Here is a 19,643-nt window from a genome sequence, read left to right on the forward strand (position 1 = left end):
AACACTCGCTGCTTTAAAACCGGCAGCATTTGGCCCTTTGAAGCTGCACACTGGCATCTGAGAAGCAGAGAGCCCGATTCTTCCAGACGTGCAGGAATTTAAATTTTACCTTTTGAAAGCGACCCTACGCATGACTTTAACTATTCCCCGTCCTCCCAGGGAATAACTTAGTGGGAGCGATCTTTTTATTTAGTATTATTATCTGAATCTGAAAGAGGAAGAAAGAAAACTTTCTGCACAGTGTGACTTCGGGAAGAACAAGTCGCTTTGTGGCGTTGTTTTTTTTTTTTTTTTTTTTATCTTTTGGTTTTAATGGACTGTGTAGAAATCAGCAGTGTCCCTTCCTTTCCGCATATTCCTACCTGCAAGACGCAAGATCTGTGCCTGCTGTACGCTTCCTGAATAATGCAGAGTGGGGAGAAGTCGCCGTGCATTATCATCCTGTCATTGTGGTCGCAGAATGCTGCGTGCTTTCTATGTACAGAGCCTCAGCCAAAAAACATCCTTGATGGGTTATTATTTACAGATTCTAACACAGGTCTTGGGCTTCTTAACCACTTGACCTCCGGAAGATTTACCCCCCCCGCCCCTTCATGACCAGTCCATCTCCTGGGTTATGGCACTACGTTACTTTAACTGACAGTTTGGCAGTCATGCGATGTTGTACCCAAATAAAATTTGTAATTTTTTTTTCCCGCAAATAAAGCTTTCTTTTGGTTGTATTGGATTACCCCTGCAATGTGAATTTTTTGCACTATAAACAAAAAAAGACCGACAATTTAAAAAAAAAAATATATATATATATATATATATATATATATATATAATATATATATAATTTTTTTTTTTTTTTTATGGATAATTGAAAACAATTGTGCGCTTAACGCTTATTCCAAAAAGGAACCATAAACATAACTGCACAAAAGCCCCATAAAGGAATAAATCAATCTATATATGTAAAGTCCCTTAACAGGTTAATAGTGACTTCTTAAAGTGTCCATGTAGTTCTCCTCCAACATAAGAAACTTTATCATGATGAATGCCACCGCTTCCACCACCAGGTGCAATGCCCGCTCACCTTAAGAGGCGACCCCATTGGGTCAAATCGTGCTTTCAAGATATAGAATCTTAGACAGTCCGGACAGGAGCATAGAGGGAAAATATCCAGAGTGTTCTCTGATATCTAGCGATCTGCTGTCCTCTGGAGTGACTAAGAGCAGAAAAAAGAAAGAAAACTTTAATTGCGAAAAATTGTATATAAATATGGATTTATTGCATATGACAATATTCCACTCACCCAATTTATCGTCTTATATAAGGCAAATCAAGGGGGTTGCAGAGCTCTCCTCACCGCTACTACAGGGTACCTGAGACACCGGAAGTGACGTCACCAACTCTTCCCAAAGCAGTGCATCACAGATCACGTGACTTCTTCAAGGGGCCTTATCCCTTGAAGAAGTCGCATGATCTGTGACGCAACACGTTGGGAGGAGTCAGTGACGTCACTTCCGGTGTCTCAGGTAGGATCTAACACTGTTCACTTTATTCACATAGCAGCGCTTTAGTATTCTATCACTAAATTATATATATTTTTAAGTTTCTGCTATAAAGCACATCCAAAAAAAAAAAATTAATTATGTTCATCAATTTGGCCAATATTTATTCTGCTACATATTTTTGGTTAAATAAAATCCCAATAAGCGTATATTGATTGCTTTTTGCTAACGTTCTACTGTCTACAAACTATGGTATGTATGCTGGAATTTTTATTTTATTTTTTAATAGTAATGACGGTGATCAGGGACTTATAGCAGTGCTGCAATTATTGTGGCAGACAATCTGACACCACCTGACACTTTTGACACTTTGCGGGAACCAGTGACAGTAATGCAATGCTCAGTGCTAAGAATAATAATTACACTGACTGGGAAGGGGTTAAACATCTAGGGTGATCAAATGGTTAAGTCCCCTTTCACACTGGGGCAGTTTGCAGGCGGTATTGCGCTAAAAATACCGCCTGCAAACCGCCCCTAAACAGCCTCCGCTGTTTGTTCAGTGTGAAAGCCCGAGGGCTTTCACACTGAAGCGGTGCGCTGGCAGGACGGTAAAAAAAGTCCTGCCAACCGCTTCTTTGGAGCGGTGAAGGAGCGGTGTATTCACCGCTCCTGCCCATTGAAATCAATGGGACAGCGCGGCTATACCGCGGTAATACCGCGGCTATAGCCGCGCTGTACAAGCGGATTTAACCCTTTTTCGGCCGCCAGCGGGGGTTAAAACCGCACCGCTAGCGGCCGATTACAGCCGCAAAAACGACGGTAAAAGCGCTAAAAATAGCGCTGTTTTACCGCCGACGCCCCCACCGCCCCAGTGTGAAAGGGGCCTTAATGTGTGCTTAGCCAGTGCTCAGTGTGTGCTGTGTGAGCTGCCTTAACTAAGAGATGTGATGGGGTTTTTTTTTATTCCCTTTTTGGGGTTTATTTTTTCAGAATCATACATACAGTACATCTGGAAATGTATTCACAGCGCTTCACTTTTTCCACATTTTGTTATGTTACAGCCTTATTAATTAATTATTTTCTTCAAAATTCTACAAACAATACCCCATAATGACAACGAGAAAGACGTTTGTTTGAAATCCTTGCAAATTTATTAAAATCAAGGAAAACAAATCTCATATACATAAGTATCCCCAGCCTTTGCTCAATACTTTGGTGAAGCACTTTTGGCACAGCCTCAAGTCTTTTTGAGTATGATGCTACAAGTTTGACACACCTATGTTTTGGGGTTTCCCCCATTCTACTTTGTAGGACCTTTCAAGCTCTATCACGTTGGATGGGGAGCGTTGGTGCACAGCCATTTTCAGATCTCACCAGAGATGTTCAATCGGGTTGAAGTCTGGGCTCTGGCTGGGCCACTCAAGGACATTGACAGAGTTGTCCCATAGCCACTCTTTTGTTATCTTGGCTGTGTGCTTAGGGTCGTTGTCCTGTTGGAAGATGAACCTTCAGCCCAATCTGAGGTCCAGAGCGCTCTGGAGCAGGTTTTCATCAAGGATGTCTCTGTAAATTGCTGCATTCATCTTTCTTGACTAGTCTCCAAGTTCCTGCAGCTGAAAAAAATCCCCACAGCATGATGCTGCCACCACCATGCTTCACTGTAGGGATGGTATTGGCCAGGTGTCTGGTTACCTCCAGACTTGCTGCTTGCCATTCAGGCCAAAGATTTCAATCTTTGTTTCATCAGACCAGAGAATTTTGTTTCTCATGGTCGGAGAGTCCTTCAGGTGCCTTTTGGCAAACTCCATAAGGGCTGTCATGTTCCTTTTACTGAGGAGTGGCTTCCGTCTGGTCACTCTACCATACAGGCCTGATTGGTGGAGTGCTGCAGAGATGGCTTTTCTTCTAGAAGGTTCTCCTCTCTCCACTGAGAAATGCTGGAGCTCTGTCAGAGTGACCATCAGGTTCTTGGTCACCTCCCTGACTAAGGTCCTTCTCCCTTGATCACTCAGTTTAGCCAGGCGATCCAAACTTCTTCCATTTATGGATGATGGATTTCACTGTGCTCATTGAGACCTTCAATGCTGCATAAATGTTTCCATACCCTTCTCCAGATCTGTGCCACCATACAATCCTGTCTAGGAGGCAGGGGCGTAACTACCACCATAGCGACCCATGCGGGCGCTATGGGGCCCGCAGCCGAGTGCGGCCCAGTGAGGATAAGAGCACCGCCGGCACAGTCTCCCAGCCAGGGGAAGAGAGAGGAAAGGAAGAGGCAAGCTGTCCGCATCAGCACAGAGCTGAATTGCTCGATGTAAGAGCTTTCATTAGAACTTCCAGTGTTCCCGGGGCTCACGTCACATAGCTCCACCTTTTGGCCCGGTGCCTTTGATAGACAGAACACCGATCCAATGCGGGACATGTGACGTCATCAAAGGCATTGGGCCAAGAGGTGGGGCTATGTGACAATGAGCTCCGGGAAGACAGGAAATTCAAATGAAAGCTATTACAGCGGGCAATCCCGCTCTCTGCTGATCCGGGTGGCTTGCCTCTTCCTCTGCATGGGTGGGGCTGTATGGGGCACAGGCAGACCAGGCTGTATTGGGCACAGGCAGACCAGGCTGTATGGGGCACAAGTCACGCTGCATTGGGCACAGGTTACGCTGTATGTGGCACAGGTCACGCTGCATTGACACTAGGGCAGCTGTGGGGGGGGGGGAGGGGGCTGTTTGCAGGGGTGCCCCATACAACATTTTGCTATGGGGCCCTGCTATTTCTAGTTACGCCCCTGCTAGGAGGTCTACAGACAATTCCTTGGACTTCATGGCTTGGTTTGTGCTCTGACATGCACTGTTATCTGTGGGACCTTCTATAGACAGGTGTGTGCCTTTCCACATCATGTCCAATCAACTGAATTTACCACAGGTGGACTCCAATCAAGTTGTAGAAACATCTCAAGGATGGTCAATGGAAACAGAATGCACCTGAGCTCAATTTTGAGTGTTACGGGTGGCAAAGGCTGTGTATACTTACAGTATGTACATGGGATTTTTTTCTAGTTTTTTTTATTTTGGCTGTGAATACTTATGTACATGGGATTTTGTTTCCTTATTTTTAATACATTTTCAAAGATTTCAAACAAACTCCTTTCACGTTGTCATTATGGGGTATTGTTTGTAGAATTTTGGGGAAAATTATGAATTGAATCCATTTTAAAAAAAGGCTGTATAACATAACAAAATGTGGAAAAATGTATGCACTGTACCTAGGTGGATGCAGCATCGGTCGTCCCCCCGGCTGTAACACTGAGAACTGAGCGATTAAACACCGCTGATCGCTCGGTGCTCCGAGATCTATGAGCAGAGAGCTGGTGACTGTCCAGTCACTGGCTCGCTGCTGTGCCCCCCACCCCCCTGCTCACTGGAGTACTGAGCTATGGAGGGGGTGGGAGCGGCCAGCTCAGGCTCTCAGCTTCATTGTCGCGATCTTGCCCGAGCCTGGGCCGGCTCTGTGACGTCAGCAGACAGCGGGCTTCAGCCCGCTGCCTGCTGAAAACGGGCCACAGGAGTGCAGAGCGAACTTATACTCCTGAGATCCTTTTAGAGGTTCACTTTCTTTTGCAGGAAGGAACGCAGGTTTCACTTGTTGGTTATTCCATTTGCAAATCTGTTTTTCTAAATCTCTCCAGATTGTATAACAGATTGTAGTGAATCCAAACAATTCTATGTATAGCTTCTATATGAAGATTACGATGATTAACAGACCAAATCATACTAAAATCTTGACCATAGATTGACATACACACATCATAGCTTAACACAACCTTATACCCAGAGTTGACTTTTGGTCAATCTGAAGGGCAGCAATGTTCTCAAATCTGGGGGAAAGCTTTAAAACCGCCTTTCCCTGTAAAGTAGTGATTAGCACGGCGGGGGGGGGGCTTGTCATAAAGATATATCCTTGAATGTGATCCTCAGGCCTGAGCCAAGCATTACACGGGATCAGCGATGATATAACATAGTGGACTTCATCCAAAAAGCTCCTTAGTAGAAGATTTGGTCTAACAGCTTGGGGGATGTATAAATCTCTCGGTGATAGATCTTGGGATCAAGACTTTATGTACTGTATGTATTACTTAATCTGTATATGATATTTACCATCGTCGGACATCAGTGTTGTATTTATCCCTTTCTTTAACGCAAACCTGAACTTTTCCCATGAAGTCTCTCTACAGCAGGAAGAAAAACTAACAAATACCTGTTCTTTTCCTGGCAGTCCCCACTTCCCTGTCCTCTTCATGGAGTATATTCTGAATTAAACTGTATCTCCAGACAAATCCTTTTTTTTTCGGTGTGTGTTTTTATTTTATGTTAATCTTTTTATAGAGAAGGAAAAGGTATTACTAGGGGCCTCCAAACTTTCTATACAAAGGGCCAGTTTACTGTCCTTCATACTTTAGGTGGGCCAGACTGTGACACTGGGTGGAATAGTGCCCCATCATTGGTATCAGTGGGAGGAATAGTGCCCCATCATTGGTATCAGTGGGAGGAATAGTGCCCCATTGTTGGTGTCAGTGGGAGGAATAGTGCCCCATCATTGGTGCCAGTGGGAGGAATAGTGCCCCATCATTGGTATCAGTGGGAGGAAAAGTGTCCCATCATTGGTGTCACTGGGAGGAATAGTGCCCCATCATTATTATCAGTGGGAGGAATAGTGCCCCATCATTGATGTCAGTGGGAGGATTAGTGCCCCATCATTAGTGTCAGTGGAAGGAATAGTTCCCCATCATTGGTATCGGTGGGAGAATTGGGGTCCCATTATTGGTATTAGTGATTGGATTGGGGCCCCATTATTGGTATCAGTTGGAAGAATAGAGCCCCATCATTGGTATCAGTAAGAGGAATAGTGCCCCATCATTGGTGTCAGTGTGAGGAATAGTTCCCCATCATTGATATCGGTGGGAGAATTGGGGTCCATTATTGGTATCAGTGGATTAATTAGGGCCCCATTATTGCTATCAGTGGGAGGATTAGGGCCCCATTATTGATATCAGTTGGAAGAATAGAGCCCCATCATTGGTATAAGTGAGAGGAATAGTGCCCCATCATTGGTATCAGTAGAAAGAATAGTGCACCATCATTGGTGTCAGTGGAAGGAATAGTGCCCCATCATTGGTATCAGTAGAAAGAATAGTGCACCATTATTGGTGTCAGTGGAAGGAATAGTGCCCCATCATTGGTGTCAGTGGAAGGAATAGTGCCCCATCATTGGTATCAGTAGAAAGAATAGTGCACCATCATTGGTGTCAGTGGAAGGAATTGTGCCCCATCATTGGTGTCAGTGTGGAGAATAGTGCCCCATCATTGGTGTCAGTGGGAGGAATTGTGCCCCATCATTGGTGTCAGTGTGGAGAATAGTGCCCCATCATTGGTGTCAATGGGAGGAATAACGCCCCTAGGGCCTCATAAAGGAAAGCAAAGGGGCCGCAGTTTGGAGACCACGGGTGTAGTATAATACTTTTGGTTGTTAAGTAGTCCCTTTTTATAGAGCTCTATACATTGGACTGAAAACGAGTTTAGAGGGATCGGGGACAAGAATGATTTACTTCCCAAAAATGGACAGTCCTTCCAAACAAGGAAGAGTTGGGAGCTTTGCTATTGCTGCTCCATCAGTCCGCAGTCCGCAGCGATCTTGTAAATGATGTTTAGAATGACTCCTCCTAACGCTTGCAGAAACATACTCAGATTAACGCGTTTAATTTGTTATCTTGTCAGCAAAAGCGAATCGAATCTTAAATATTGATCACGCCCCCACAGTGGCCCGGAAGCTACCGGCTGAGTGGCGTAAGTTAATTGACTTTTTGTACGAGCAGAGAGATAATTGTGTCGATTTTTTTCTTGTGTCTGCAGGGCTGCTCGTGGTCTGTTATATTTGTGGATCTGGATGCACACAACCGGAACAGGCAGACTCTCTGCTCCCTGCTGCCGAGGGAGTCCCGGTCTCATGTAAGTCCTCAAAGTTGGAGTCCGACAGGATACATATGTTTAACCACTTGAATAAAATATACCAAAAAAACACACCGTAATCTCAGTATTAACAGTGCTAAAAGAATACTTGAATAAAATATTTAGTGCAATCTAGAAAAAGTCTTTTTAAAGGGTCATTCCACTTGAAAGTCCACTGTAGATTAAATTTAGATGTAATAAGATACAAGGTGTGCTCCGTAACCCTTAACAACCAAGGCTAAGTTTTTCATCTCGATACCATCACCAACACCGCGTGCATGGAAAATCCCCGTTGGTAATGCACTCACCGGACACGGGAATACAACGGGCCTTAAATCTCCATAAACTGGACAATGGGCTCCAATCCTCCCAGCACAAGGTGTATTAAACACTAGAGTATGACGTTGCCCCAGACTTGGACCTGGCTCCTTAACCCCCGAAATGGATCACTTTCAAATGAGCAGTTCATAAATGCAAAAAACAAAAAGGAGTAGCTGGCATAGCGTAATACTGTTTATTTAGATTAAGATAACCACACACACGGTTATAGCTGCTTACACAAGATCAAAAGTTAACCAGCATGTAGTAGCAAAACATCCGCAATACAGCACAAGTAACTTCTCACCACCTCCTATGGATGGTAATTGGCTGCGATGGATCCCGGGAAGACCGGCACTGTGACTGACAGACGAGGGAGCCGTGTAGTAATGCTCTTACGCGTTTCGTCATCACGTCTTCATCGGAGGTCGTCAGTGTTTAACCACTGATGACAATCCTACATGACTAAATGGATCACAGACAACTAATACCCTTGAAGATTTAAATTACAGAGCCACTTTTAACCCCAGACTTGAGTGGTGGTAGATGTAAAGTTTCTGGAAATTTTGAAGCCTTTGGGGAAAAAAAAGAAATTTTCTCGTGTTTTTTTTTTTTTTTTTTTTTTTTTTTTTTACAGAAAGATTTGAAAGCTTTGGGGAAATTGAAAATAAATTCAGTGTGGAGTAGTTTTACAAACTGAAAGTAATTTTGTTAAACTGTGAAGGTGAAATGCAGTGTATATAAAAGTATAGCTTATTCAATAAAAAAAAACTAAACGTTATTTTTAAAATTTGTAAAAGATCAGAAGCAGCAGAAAGTGTTTCTGGAAGGAGAACTCTGGAGGGGAAGCACTACTTGCACTTTCATTATGAACCTCATCATCTAATTCCACAAAGTATTTTTTATTTGTCTTTAGGGCACATCTGGTGTGCCAGGATGGGCTTTTCTATCATCCTTGTAGCATTTGGAAAAGAATATTTCTTCTCACAATATTTGCAAATTGCAGCTTTGTTCTCAGCAGAAACTGCACTGTGGAAATATTTCCAAATCCTCGATGTTGGTCTCACCATTTTACTGATAGGAGGAAACGAAAAAGATGGAGCCAACAAGCAAACTAAACTTTAGTCTTTCCCCTGCAGTTCCCTTAGTGGCAGAAATGCATATTTCTTTTGTTTGAGAGCTACATTGAGGAGTACTGTGTTACTTGAATTGTATTCTAGGATTTGCCTGTCTTCAGCTGTGAGAACCTAGCAATAATTTAAGACTTAACATTAAGGCTACTTTCACACTTGGGCGTTTTTCAGGCGTTTTTGCGCTAAAAATAGCGCCTAAAAAGTGCCTCTCAAGCCCCCCCAGTGTGAAAGCCTGAGTGCTTTCACACTGGGGCGATGTGCTAGCGGGACGGGAAAAGTCCTCCAATCAGCATCTTTGTGCGGGAGCGGTGAATTCACCGCTCTTAAAACTCCCCCGCCATTGAAATCAATGGCCAGCGCTGCTAAAGCACCGCTTTGCACTCGCTTTTGACTCTTTGTTCGGCTGCTAGCGGGGGTTAAAAGTCCCCTGCTAGCGGCCGAAAAGCGCAGCTAAAACGATCGGTGCTTTACCGCCAACGTGGTAGATTTACTTGATTCACTAATGTCTTTTGTTTTTGTTTTTTTTCCCTGCCTGTCGCACATATATTGCTACAATCTGTGCATCATGATAGTAATTGCTCGTACTCCCTGTCTCTATATCCTCAGAACTCGGATGCTGCACTCTTGACATGTATAAGTTACCCGGCATTTGCCGTGGATGACGAGACTTTGTATCATCAAACTTTGGATAAGATTGTTCGCAAACTGAAAGGGAAATATGGATTCAAACGTTTCCTTCGAGATGGATTTAGGACAGCACTAGAAGATGAGAACAGACGATACTACAAACCAGCCGAAATAAAGGTACCAGTCTGCTTCCCTTTTTTGGTGAGGTAGAGCTACTTAAAGAGGACCTGTCACTTCGTGAATTTTGTACTCAACATTCAGTATGATGCAAGTTATACCATTTTCTTTTGTACATTTAGAAAAAAATAATTATTTCTCATTCGTTCATTGACAGACACAGCGCTCCATTATTCAGAACTATAGGGTTATATTGCCTCTTACAGGAGTAGGACACTAGGCTGAAAGAAGACTTGTGATGTGCCCCCTTATATTGGTGGTCAGTGTTGTGCCCCCTTATATTGGTGGTCAGTGATGTGCCCTTTATGTTGGTGGTCAGGGATGTGCCCCTTTATGTTGGTGGTCAGTGATGTGCCCTTCACTTTGGTGGTCAGTGATGTGCCCCTTATATTGGTGGTCAGTGATGTGCCCCCTTATATTGGTGGTCAGTGATGTGCCCCCTTATATTGGTGGTCAGTGATGTGCCCCCTTATATTGGTGGTCAGTGATGTGCCCCCTTATATTGGTGGTCAGTGATGTGCCCCCTTATATTGGTGGTCAGTGATGTGCCCCCTTATATTGGTGGTCAGTGATGTGCCCCCTTATATTGGTGGTCAGTGATGTGCCCCCTTATATTGGTGGTCAGTGATGTGCCCCCTTATATTGGTGGTCAGTGATGTGCCCCCTTATATTGGTGGTCAGTGATGTGCCCCCTTATATTGGTGGTCAGTGATGTGCCCCCTTATATTGGTGGTCAGTGATGTGCCCCCTTATATTGGTGGTCAGTGATGTGCCCCCTTATATTGGTGGTCAGTGATGTGCCCCCATATATTGGTGGTCAGTGATGTGCCCCCATATATTGGTGGTCAGTGATGTGCCCCCATATATTGGTGGTCAGTGATGTGCCCCCATATGTTGGTGGTCAATGATGTGCCCCCTTATGTTGGTGGTCAGTGATGTGCCCCCTTATATTGGTTGTCAGTGATGTGCCTCTTACTTTGGTTGTCAGTGATGTGCCCCCATATATTGGTTGTCAGTGATGTGCCTCTTACTTTGGTGGTCAGTGAGGTGCCCCCATATATTAGTGGTCATTGAAGTACCCTCTTGCATTGGTGGTCAGTCAGAAGCCCCCTTTAGTTGGAGGTCAGTGAAGTACCCTCTTCCATTGGTGGTCAGTGATGCAGTGAGGTGCCCCCTTACTTTGTTGGTCAGTGAGGTGCCCCCATATATTGGTGGTCAGTGAGGTGCCCCCATATATTGGTGGTCAGTGAGGTGCCCCCATATATTGGTGGTCAGTGAGGTGCCCCCATATATTGGTGGTCAGTGAGGTGCCCCCATATATTGGTGGTCAGTTAGGTGCCCCCATATATTGGTGGTCAGTGAGGTGCCCCCATATATTGGTGGTCAGTGAGGTGCCCCCATATATTGGTGGTCAGTGAGGTGCCCCCTTATATTGGTGGTCAGTGAGGTGCCCCCATATATTGGTGCTCAGTGAGGTGCCCCCATATATTGCTCAGTGAGGTGCCCCCATATATTGGTGCTCAGTGAGGTGCCCCCATATATTGGTCAGTGAGGTGCCCCCTTATATTGGTGGTCAGTGATGTGCCCCCATATATTGGTGGTCAGTGAGGTGCCCCCTTATATTGGTGGTCAGTGAGGTGCCTCCATATATTGGTGGTCAGTGAGGTGCCCCCTTATATTGGTGGTCAGTGCGGTGCCCCCATATTTTAGTTGTCAGTGAGGTGCCCCCATATTTTGGTGGTCAGTGAGGTGCCCCCATATATTGGTGGTCAATGAGGCGCCCCCTTATATTGGTGGTCAGTGAGGCGCCCCCTTATATTGGTGGTCAGTGAGGCGCCCCCTTATATTGGTGGTCAGTGAGGCGCCCCCTTATATTGGTGGTCAGTGAGGCGCCCCCATATATTGGTGGTCAGTGAGGCGCCCCCATATATTGGTGGTCAGTGAGGCGCCCCCATATATTGGTGGTCAGTGAGGCGCCCCCATATATTGGTGGTCAGTGAGGCGCCCCCATATATTGGTGGTCAGTGAGGTGCCCCCTTATATTGGTGGTCAGTGAGGTACCCCCATATATTGGTGGTCAGTGAGGTGCCCCCATATATTGGTGGTCAGTGAGGTGCCCCCATATATTGGTGGTCAGTGAGGTGCCCCCATATATTGGTGGTCAATGAGGCGCCCCCTTATATTGGTGGTCAGTGAGGCGCCCTCATATATTGGTGGTCAGTGAGGCGCCCCCATATATTGGTGGTCAGTGAGGTGCCCCCATATATTGGTGGTCAGTGAGGTGCCCCCATATATTGGTGGTCAGTGAGGTACCCCCACATATTGGTGGTCAGTGAGGTGCCCCCATATATTGGTGGTCAGTGAGGTGCCCCCATATATTGGTGGTCAGTGAGGTGCCCCCATATTTTGGTGTTCAGTGAAGTCCCTTCTTCCATTGGTGGTCATTGAGAAGTCCCCTTACTTTGGAGGTCAGTGAATTGCTCTGTTACATTGCTAGTCCACTACAATATTTACATCTTTTTATTAGACATTGAGGTTCGGGTACAATGAATACGGTGACCTGTGTACTGTACAATTATATGTTCTCTGCAAATAACGTAAAACAGAAAGTTTTACAAGTCAAAAACCATCAAAGTGATAAATCGGAGGATTCGGGACTCTCACACTCTTTGTAATCACTTCACATATCTACCACCAGAGGAGATGATGTGACCGCTTCCCCGCTGTCATTAATTCAACGAAATGAACTACAATTTAGGTTATAATTAAGACCTTGCAACTACATTTTTTTTCATTTTACAGCAGGTCTGTGTGTTTTCATCTCTCGACAAAATAATTGCAGCTCTTGTGTTATTCTATTCTTGTCCTTTCAGCTGCTCCAGCTGGAATTGGCCAGCTTGGGTTTGCAGTTAAAATTTAGCGTTGAGTTTTCCTGGGTGCGGGGAGACACTCCATCATTCTGCCACTTAATTTCACAGCTCGCTACAAGTGTACACAGGGAGCCAAATGATTCCTCCCGAGAACGCGGAGCCGGCAGTCATTACTTGACAAAATATTGTCTTTTTAATATTCGAATTACAATAGGCTATTTGCCTGAATATTGAGCGCAGTCACTCAGTCCTATCCCCTCATAAGGAATGTACATCTTCTGAAACAGATGAGTTGGGGTGACAAAGTAATCTTGTGTGTTTTCTTCTGTCTGCAGCTCTTCGATGGGATTGAATGTGAATTCCCTATCTTTTTCATCTATATGATCATTGATGGTAAGTTTTTCATAGTTAGGTTGCAGTTTCTGCTGAAATTCTGCTGAAGTTCAAGCACTTCTAGTGGTGCCAGCAAATACCTGTGTTTGGTTTTCAACCCATTCCCCATAGAACCTCCCTGGATCTTAAAGCCGAAGTAAACCCATCCATAAAAGTTTCATTTCTGGTGTCTTGCCGAGAAAGTTCCCCCGGCGGATAAGGACCCCCCTGTACTGCGCTTGCGCAGTACGAGCGACTACGGAGCCGCCGAAAGACTCCGAAGGTGAACAGCTGATCGTCAGCTCTACACGGTGCCTTGAGTCCAGGTTCAAGCCCCACCATCCAAGTGGACATAGAGTTTGAATAAAACTATGCCGAGCAAAGCGAGGCCGCGCCCGAAGCATGGCGAGCAAAGCGAGGCCGCGCCCGAAGCATGGCGAGCAAAGCGAGGCCGCACCCGAAGCATGGCGAGCAAAGCGAGGCCGCACCCGAAGCGTGGCGAGCGAAGCGAGGCCATGCCCGAAGCCTAGCGAGCCTGCAAGGGGCCCTGTTACAGGCGCCGTGTACAGCTGACTCTCAGCTGTTCAGCTTCAGCTATTTTCGGCGGCTCGTACTGCGCCTGCGCAGTACAGGGGAGTACTTATCCGCCCGGGGTGAACTTTCTCGGCAGAACACCGGCACGTGCCGCAAATGTAACACTCCCATTGGTTCTGCTCTCAACCAAACTGTCAAACCATCCAATGGCTGGTGTCATAACTGATCACATGTGCAGCATCACGGCAGTTGTAGATTAACCACTTCAGCCCCGGAAGAAAACAAAATTGACGTCTTTTTTTTTTCCCACAAATAGAGATTTCTTTTGGTGGTATTTGATCACCTCTGCGTTTTTTTTTTTTTTTGCGCTATAAACAAAAAAAGACCGACAATTTTGAAAAAAAAAAGCAATATTTTTTTACTTTTTGATATAATAAATATCTCCTAAAAAAAATATATATAAAAAAACTAATTACTTTCTCAGTTTAGGCCGATATGTATTCTTCTACATATTTTGGTTAAAAAAATCCGCAATAAGCGTATATTGATTGGTTTGTGCAAAAGTTATAGCGCCTACAAAATAGGTCATAGATTTATCCCCCACAGCTATTACCCTTTTGTATAACTTGACCCTCCCTCCTAGATTGTAAGCTCCAACGAGCAGGGCCCTCTGATTCCTCCTGTATTGAATTGTACTTTAATTGTAATGTCTGCCCTCATGTTGTAAAGCGCTGCGTAAACTGTCGGCGCTATATAAATCCTGTATAATAATAATAATAACATTTTTATTCTTCTTTTTTTTTTTTTTTTTTATTAGTAATGGCGGCGATCTGCTATTTTTATCGGGACCTCCACATTATGGCGGAGACATCGGACACTTTTGACACATTTTTGGGACCGTTGGCATTTATGCAGCGATCAGTGCTATAAAAATGTACTGATTACTGTAAAAATGTCACTGGCAGGGAAGGGGTTAAACACTAGAGGGCGATCAAGGGGTTAACTGTGTTCCCTGTGTGTGTTTCTAACTGTAGGAGGAGGGCACTGTTTAGGAGATATTCGCACTGCATGCAGCCAGTGACATCGCGGCGCATGCGCTCTGAAGGTCCGGCATAGCGTGCCGGACCTTCAGAGCCCCGTGCCGTAAAAGGTGGCTCCCGTGCACATGCGCAGGAGTGACATTATTGTGCCCACAGCTACTCATGTAACCAGATGCTGCTAACTCGGAAAGAAGACCGGGTGAAGATGGAAGCCCTGTCAACGGTGATAGCGCATTACTGAAGGGCTCCGTTTTAAGGGAAGTCTCTTCCCGCACCGGTGGGGGACCCCAGAAGAGGAGGATCGGGGCTGCTCTGTGCAAAATTATTGCACAGAGCTGGTAAGTGTAACATTTATTATTTTTACCGCTTAGCAGCCACCCCACGTACGCTTACAGCGGCAGGGTGGCCGCTCTGTGCCAGTTCACGTACCTTAGTACGTGATCTGACACTTTTGGGGGGGAGTGCGCGCACCACTGGCGACCTGCCGATCGTTCGGTAGAAAGGCAGAACAGTGGTCTGCCTATGTACACAAGGCAGACCGCCGTTCTGGAAGAGGGGAATGTGCTGATCCTGTGTTCCTGCTACGCAGGGACATGGATCTTTACATTCCCCCACGCTAAGCACCTCCCCCACAGTTAGTGAGCACCCCCCAGGGAACACGTTTAACCCTTTAATCTCCCCATGATGTTGACCCCTACCCTGCCAGTGTCATTATTAAAGGACCAGTGCATATTTTATAGCACTGATCACTGGTCCCCCAAAAGTGTCAGTTAGTGTCTGATTTGTCCGCTGCAATATCGCAGTCCCGCTATAAGTCGCTGACCGCCGCCATTACTAGTATAAAAATATCCCATAGTTTGTAGTCACTAAAAACTTTTGCGCAAACCAATCAATATGCGCTTATTGGGATTTTTTTCACCAAATATATGTAGCGGAATAGATATTGGCCTAACTTTTTGAAAAAATTAGCTTTTTACATTTTTTTTTTACTTGATATGTTTTATAGCAGAAAGTAAAAAATGTATATATATATATTTTTTTTTTTTTTTCAAAATTGTTCAAATTATTTATACATTTTTTGTTCTCTATTATCAGTCTTTTTTTTGTTTATAGCACGAAAAAAAAAAAAAAACAGCGGAGGTGACCAAATACCACCAAAAGAAAGCTCTATTTCTGGGGAGGAATAAAAAGGAGATCAATTTTGTTTGGGTACAACGTCTCACGACCGCGCAATTCTCAGTTAAAGTAACGCAGTGCCATATCGCAAAAAATGGCCTGGTCGCGGGGGGGTGGGGGGTACATCTTCTGGAGCTGAAGTGGTTAAGAGAAAAAAATGGGCATTTACAATCAATTTAAGGTAGAGGATAGCGGGGAAAGACTTTTTCTTTTGGCACTAAAATCAAAAACTGCCAGTGCCAACTTTTCACCTACAAAAGCCAGAGAGAGAGGAGCCTGTGTGCGGTAATACCGGGAAACGCGGTGTGTCTTTATTTGCTGCTGCTGACATTATATTTTTCCCAGAAGCAAGTCACCATCTATAACCGGCTGTAGCGCTGAATGAGTCTGTTAAATGCATTATTCTGCGTATGAATTTAATTCCATAATGAGCTTGTTTGCACGTCCTTATTTAGTTACAACGCTGAGTGATTGTAAGATGTTAATATTGCGCTCCATCTGCTCCCAGCAAATCTCGCACCGCTTCCCTGAAATCATTATGTGTAAACAGCACGGCTCCGTGCACCCCCCCACCCCCACCCCCGCTACAAAGACACGACGCCCACATCAAGTGCCGTGTGCTTTCATTGTGTACAATTTCAATGTGTCATTACATAGAAAGATAAATACTTTATTATAGAACAAAGAAGGAAAAAGCAGGTTTGAAGTTCTGAGTGAGCGCGGGCTGAAGAAGTGCTAAACTGCTCCGAGTCCTTCATCTGAAATCAAGGCTGATATTCAATGCACCAATGAAGGACAGTTATGGATTCGTTTTAAAAATTAGGGTGGTCCAATCATAAAATCGCATACATTATGTAGGCTGTCCATAGCAGTTGGAACATTTTATAAATACCCATTGATCCAGCCTGTAAAACCATTAAATAGACTCTTCCTTTGATACAGTGACAACACTCTTCTTAAAGCATTGGTGGTCAGTGTAGTGCCCCCCTTACACTTGGGGCCAAGCTGGGAAGACCCTCTCTATATTGGTGGTCATTGTTGAAGTGCCTTCTTGCATTGGTGGTCATTGTCGAGCGCACTTACACTGGGCTCTAAGCAGGGAAGACCCTCTCTATATTGGTGGTCATTGAAGTGCCCTTTTGCGTTGGTGGTCAGTGATGTGCCCCCCCTACTTTGAAAGTCAGTGTAGTCCCCCTTTACATTGGGGGCCAAGCAGAGAAGGCCCTCTATATTTTGGTGGTCATTGAAGTGCCCTCTTGCATTTGTGATCATTGTAGTGCCCCCTTAATTTGGAGGTCAGTGTAGTGCCCCTTTATACGGGGAACCAAGCAGAGAAGGCCCCTCTTGCATTGGTGATCAGTGATGTGGCCTTTACTTTGGTGGTCAGTGATGTGCCCCCTTATGTTGTTGGTCAGTGATGTGCCCCCTTATGTTGGTGGTCAGTGACGTGCCCCCTTATGTTGGTGGTCAGTGACGTGCCCTCTTATGTTGGTGGTCAGTGACGTGCCCTCTTATGTTGGTGGTCAGTGACGTGCCCCCTTATGTTGGTGGTCAGTGACGTGCCCCCTTATGTTGGTGGTCAGTGACGTGCCCTCTTATGTTGGTGGTCAGTGACGTGCCCCCTTATGTTGGTGGTCAGTGACGTGCCCCCTTATGTTGGTGGTCAGTGATGTGCCCCCTTATGTTGGTGGTCAGTGACGTGCCCCCTTATGTTGGTGGTCAGTGACGTGCCCCCTTATGTTGGTGGTCAGTGACGTGCCCACTTATGTTGGTGGTCAGTGACGTGCCCTCTTATGTTGGTGGTCAGTGACGTGCCCCCTTATGTTGGTGGTCAGTGACGTGCCCTCTTATGTTGGTGGTCAGTGACGTGCCCTCTTATGTTGGTGGTCAGTGATGTGCCCCCCTTATGTTGGTGGTCAGTGATGTGCCCCCTTATGTTGGTGGTCAGTGATGTGCCCCCTTATGTTGGTGGTCAGTGATGTGCCCCCTTATGTTGGTGGTCAGTGACGTGCCCCCTTATGTTGGTGGTCAGTGACGTGCCCTCTTATGTTGGTGGTCAGTGATGTGCCCCCCTTATGTTGGTGGTCAGTGATGTGCCCCCTTATGTTGGTGGTCAGTGATGTGCCCCCTTATATTGGTGATCAGTGACGTGCCCCCTTATATTGGTGGTCAGTGATGTGCCCCCTTATATCGGTGGTCAGTGATGTGCCCCCTTATATTGGCGGTCAGTGATGTACCCCCTTATATTGGTGGTCAGTGATGTGCCTCTTACTTTGGTGGTCAGTGATGTGCCCCCTTATATCGGTGGTCAGTGATGGGCCTCTTACGTTGGTGGTCAGTGATGTGCCCCCTTATATAGAGACATTTGTTGATCTTGCAGCATCTTCCGTGTCCTTCTGAGATCACAGCGGCTTCCGCCGTGCGTCTCCTCCCCTCCTCCTAGGCGTCCAATAATCATTTGCTTTTCTAACACATCTGGATGGACTCCGAGCTCAATGCTCTGCGCTCCGAGTCCACCCTATTTTGAAGCCTATTACAGCTTATGGCTCTAATCAGGTGCTTCAAAAAAACACCCCCTCCGCTGTAATTCATGAATCTATCCATTATGGATATAGGGGGGTGGCGAGGCTAGAGGAGGGCGACGCCCGTGCGGCCTTAATACACAGGCTGCCCCTGTGCGCTACTTCATTTGAAATCGCATTCAAAATTCAAATTTAAAAGCCGTAGGTCAGTGCAATGTCAGGTGCGACTTGCCTGACGTGTGCGACTTCATACACAGATGTCTATGCAGGTCGCACCTGAAATCGCAAAAAAATAGTGCAGGAACCTTTTTTTTTTTTTCCAAATCGGTGCGGCACGGCAAAGTCAGATTTGCTTCAATTTGAACAGTTCCATTGCCGACAATAGGGTGCAACTTGTCATGCGATTTGAAACTGTCAGATCGCATGACAAGTCGCACTGGTGTGAAGGGGTTACAGTGAACCCGGAAAGTATTCACAGTGCTTCATTTTTCCACATTTTATGTTACAGCCTTATTCCAAAGTGGATTAACCACTTCCCTACCTGCCTATAGCGGATTGACATCAAGGTGGCTCCGTTATCCTAATTGGGCATTATATGATGTCCAGCAGGATGAGCCGCTCGTGTACGCCCCTAGGGGTGCGCAGCGTGGCGATGGGTGATGCGGTGTGTCACAGTGACACTCCGCATCTCTGATCTTGGTAAAGACCTATGACGTAGGCTCTTTAGCACATGATCAGCTGTGACCAATCACAGCTGTAGCCAGGAAGTGCCGGTGTCTTGTCGAATACAGTCCCCTATCCAGAAGTGTCCGCCCTGTACTGCGCAGGCGCAGTACGGAGGACAAACGAGACGCAGAAAGTCTCCGAAGTTCAACAGCTGATCGTCAGCTGTACACGGCGCCTGCGCATTTATTCTTACCCTATGTCCAGGATCATTCCCTACTATCCAAGTGGACATAGAGTTAGAATAAATAGTTGGCGAGCGCAGCGAGGCCGTGCCCGAAGCGTGGCGAGCGAAGCGTGCCCGAAGCGTGGCGAGCGAAGCAAGCCCGCGAGGGGCCCTTTTACACAGCCATCGCTAACAGGTGCCCGAGCGCCGTGTACAGCTGATGGTCAGCTGATCAACTTCGGACATTTTCGGCATCTCCTGCTGCTCCGTACTGCGCAGGCGCTGCGCCTGCGCAGTACGGGGCGGACACTATCTGATAGGAGGACACTATATGTCAGAACACCGGTAATCAGCTTTCCTTAGTTGGCGCTGACAAGGTGCGGGTAGAGGAAAGCCGATCGGCGGCTCTCCTAAAGGGGGTCTGCACTGATAATCAGCGAATTGATTATCAGCGCAGCCCACATCAGAGGTGCCCATCACAGAT

General features: G+C 45.9%; 1 protein-coding gene across 2 annotated transcripts in view; it reads left to right on the forward strand.

Annotated features, from left to right (window-relative positions):
* The window catches only part of PHKB (phosphorylase kinase regulatory subunit beta), a 313,679-nt gene that overhangs the window by 147,410 nt on the left and 146,626 nt on the right, over positions 1-19,643 (forward strand). For both annotated transcript variants that reach the window (XM_073605832.1, XM_073605831.1), the window contains exons 9-11: positions 7,406-7,501; positions 9,559-9,756; positions 12,962-13,019. In XM_073605832.1, the coding sequence (XP_073461933.1) occupies positions 7,406-7,501; positions 9,559-9,756; positions 12,962-13,019 (352 nt within the window). The remainder of the gene's footprint in view (positions 1-7,405; positions 7,502-9,558; positions 9,757-12,961; positions 13,020-19,643) is intronic.

This window comes from Aquarana catesbeiana, linkage group LG11 (genome assembly GCF_042186555.1).
Source record: "Aquarana catesbeiana isolate 2022-GZ linkage group LG11, ASM4218655v1, whole genome shotgun sequence".
Taxonomy (NCBI): domain Eukaryota; kingdom Metazoa; phylum Chordata; class Amphibia; order Anura; family Ranidae; genus Aquarana; species Aquarana catesbeiana.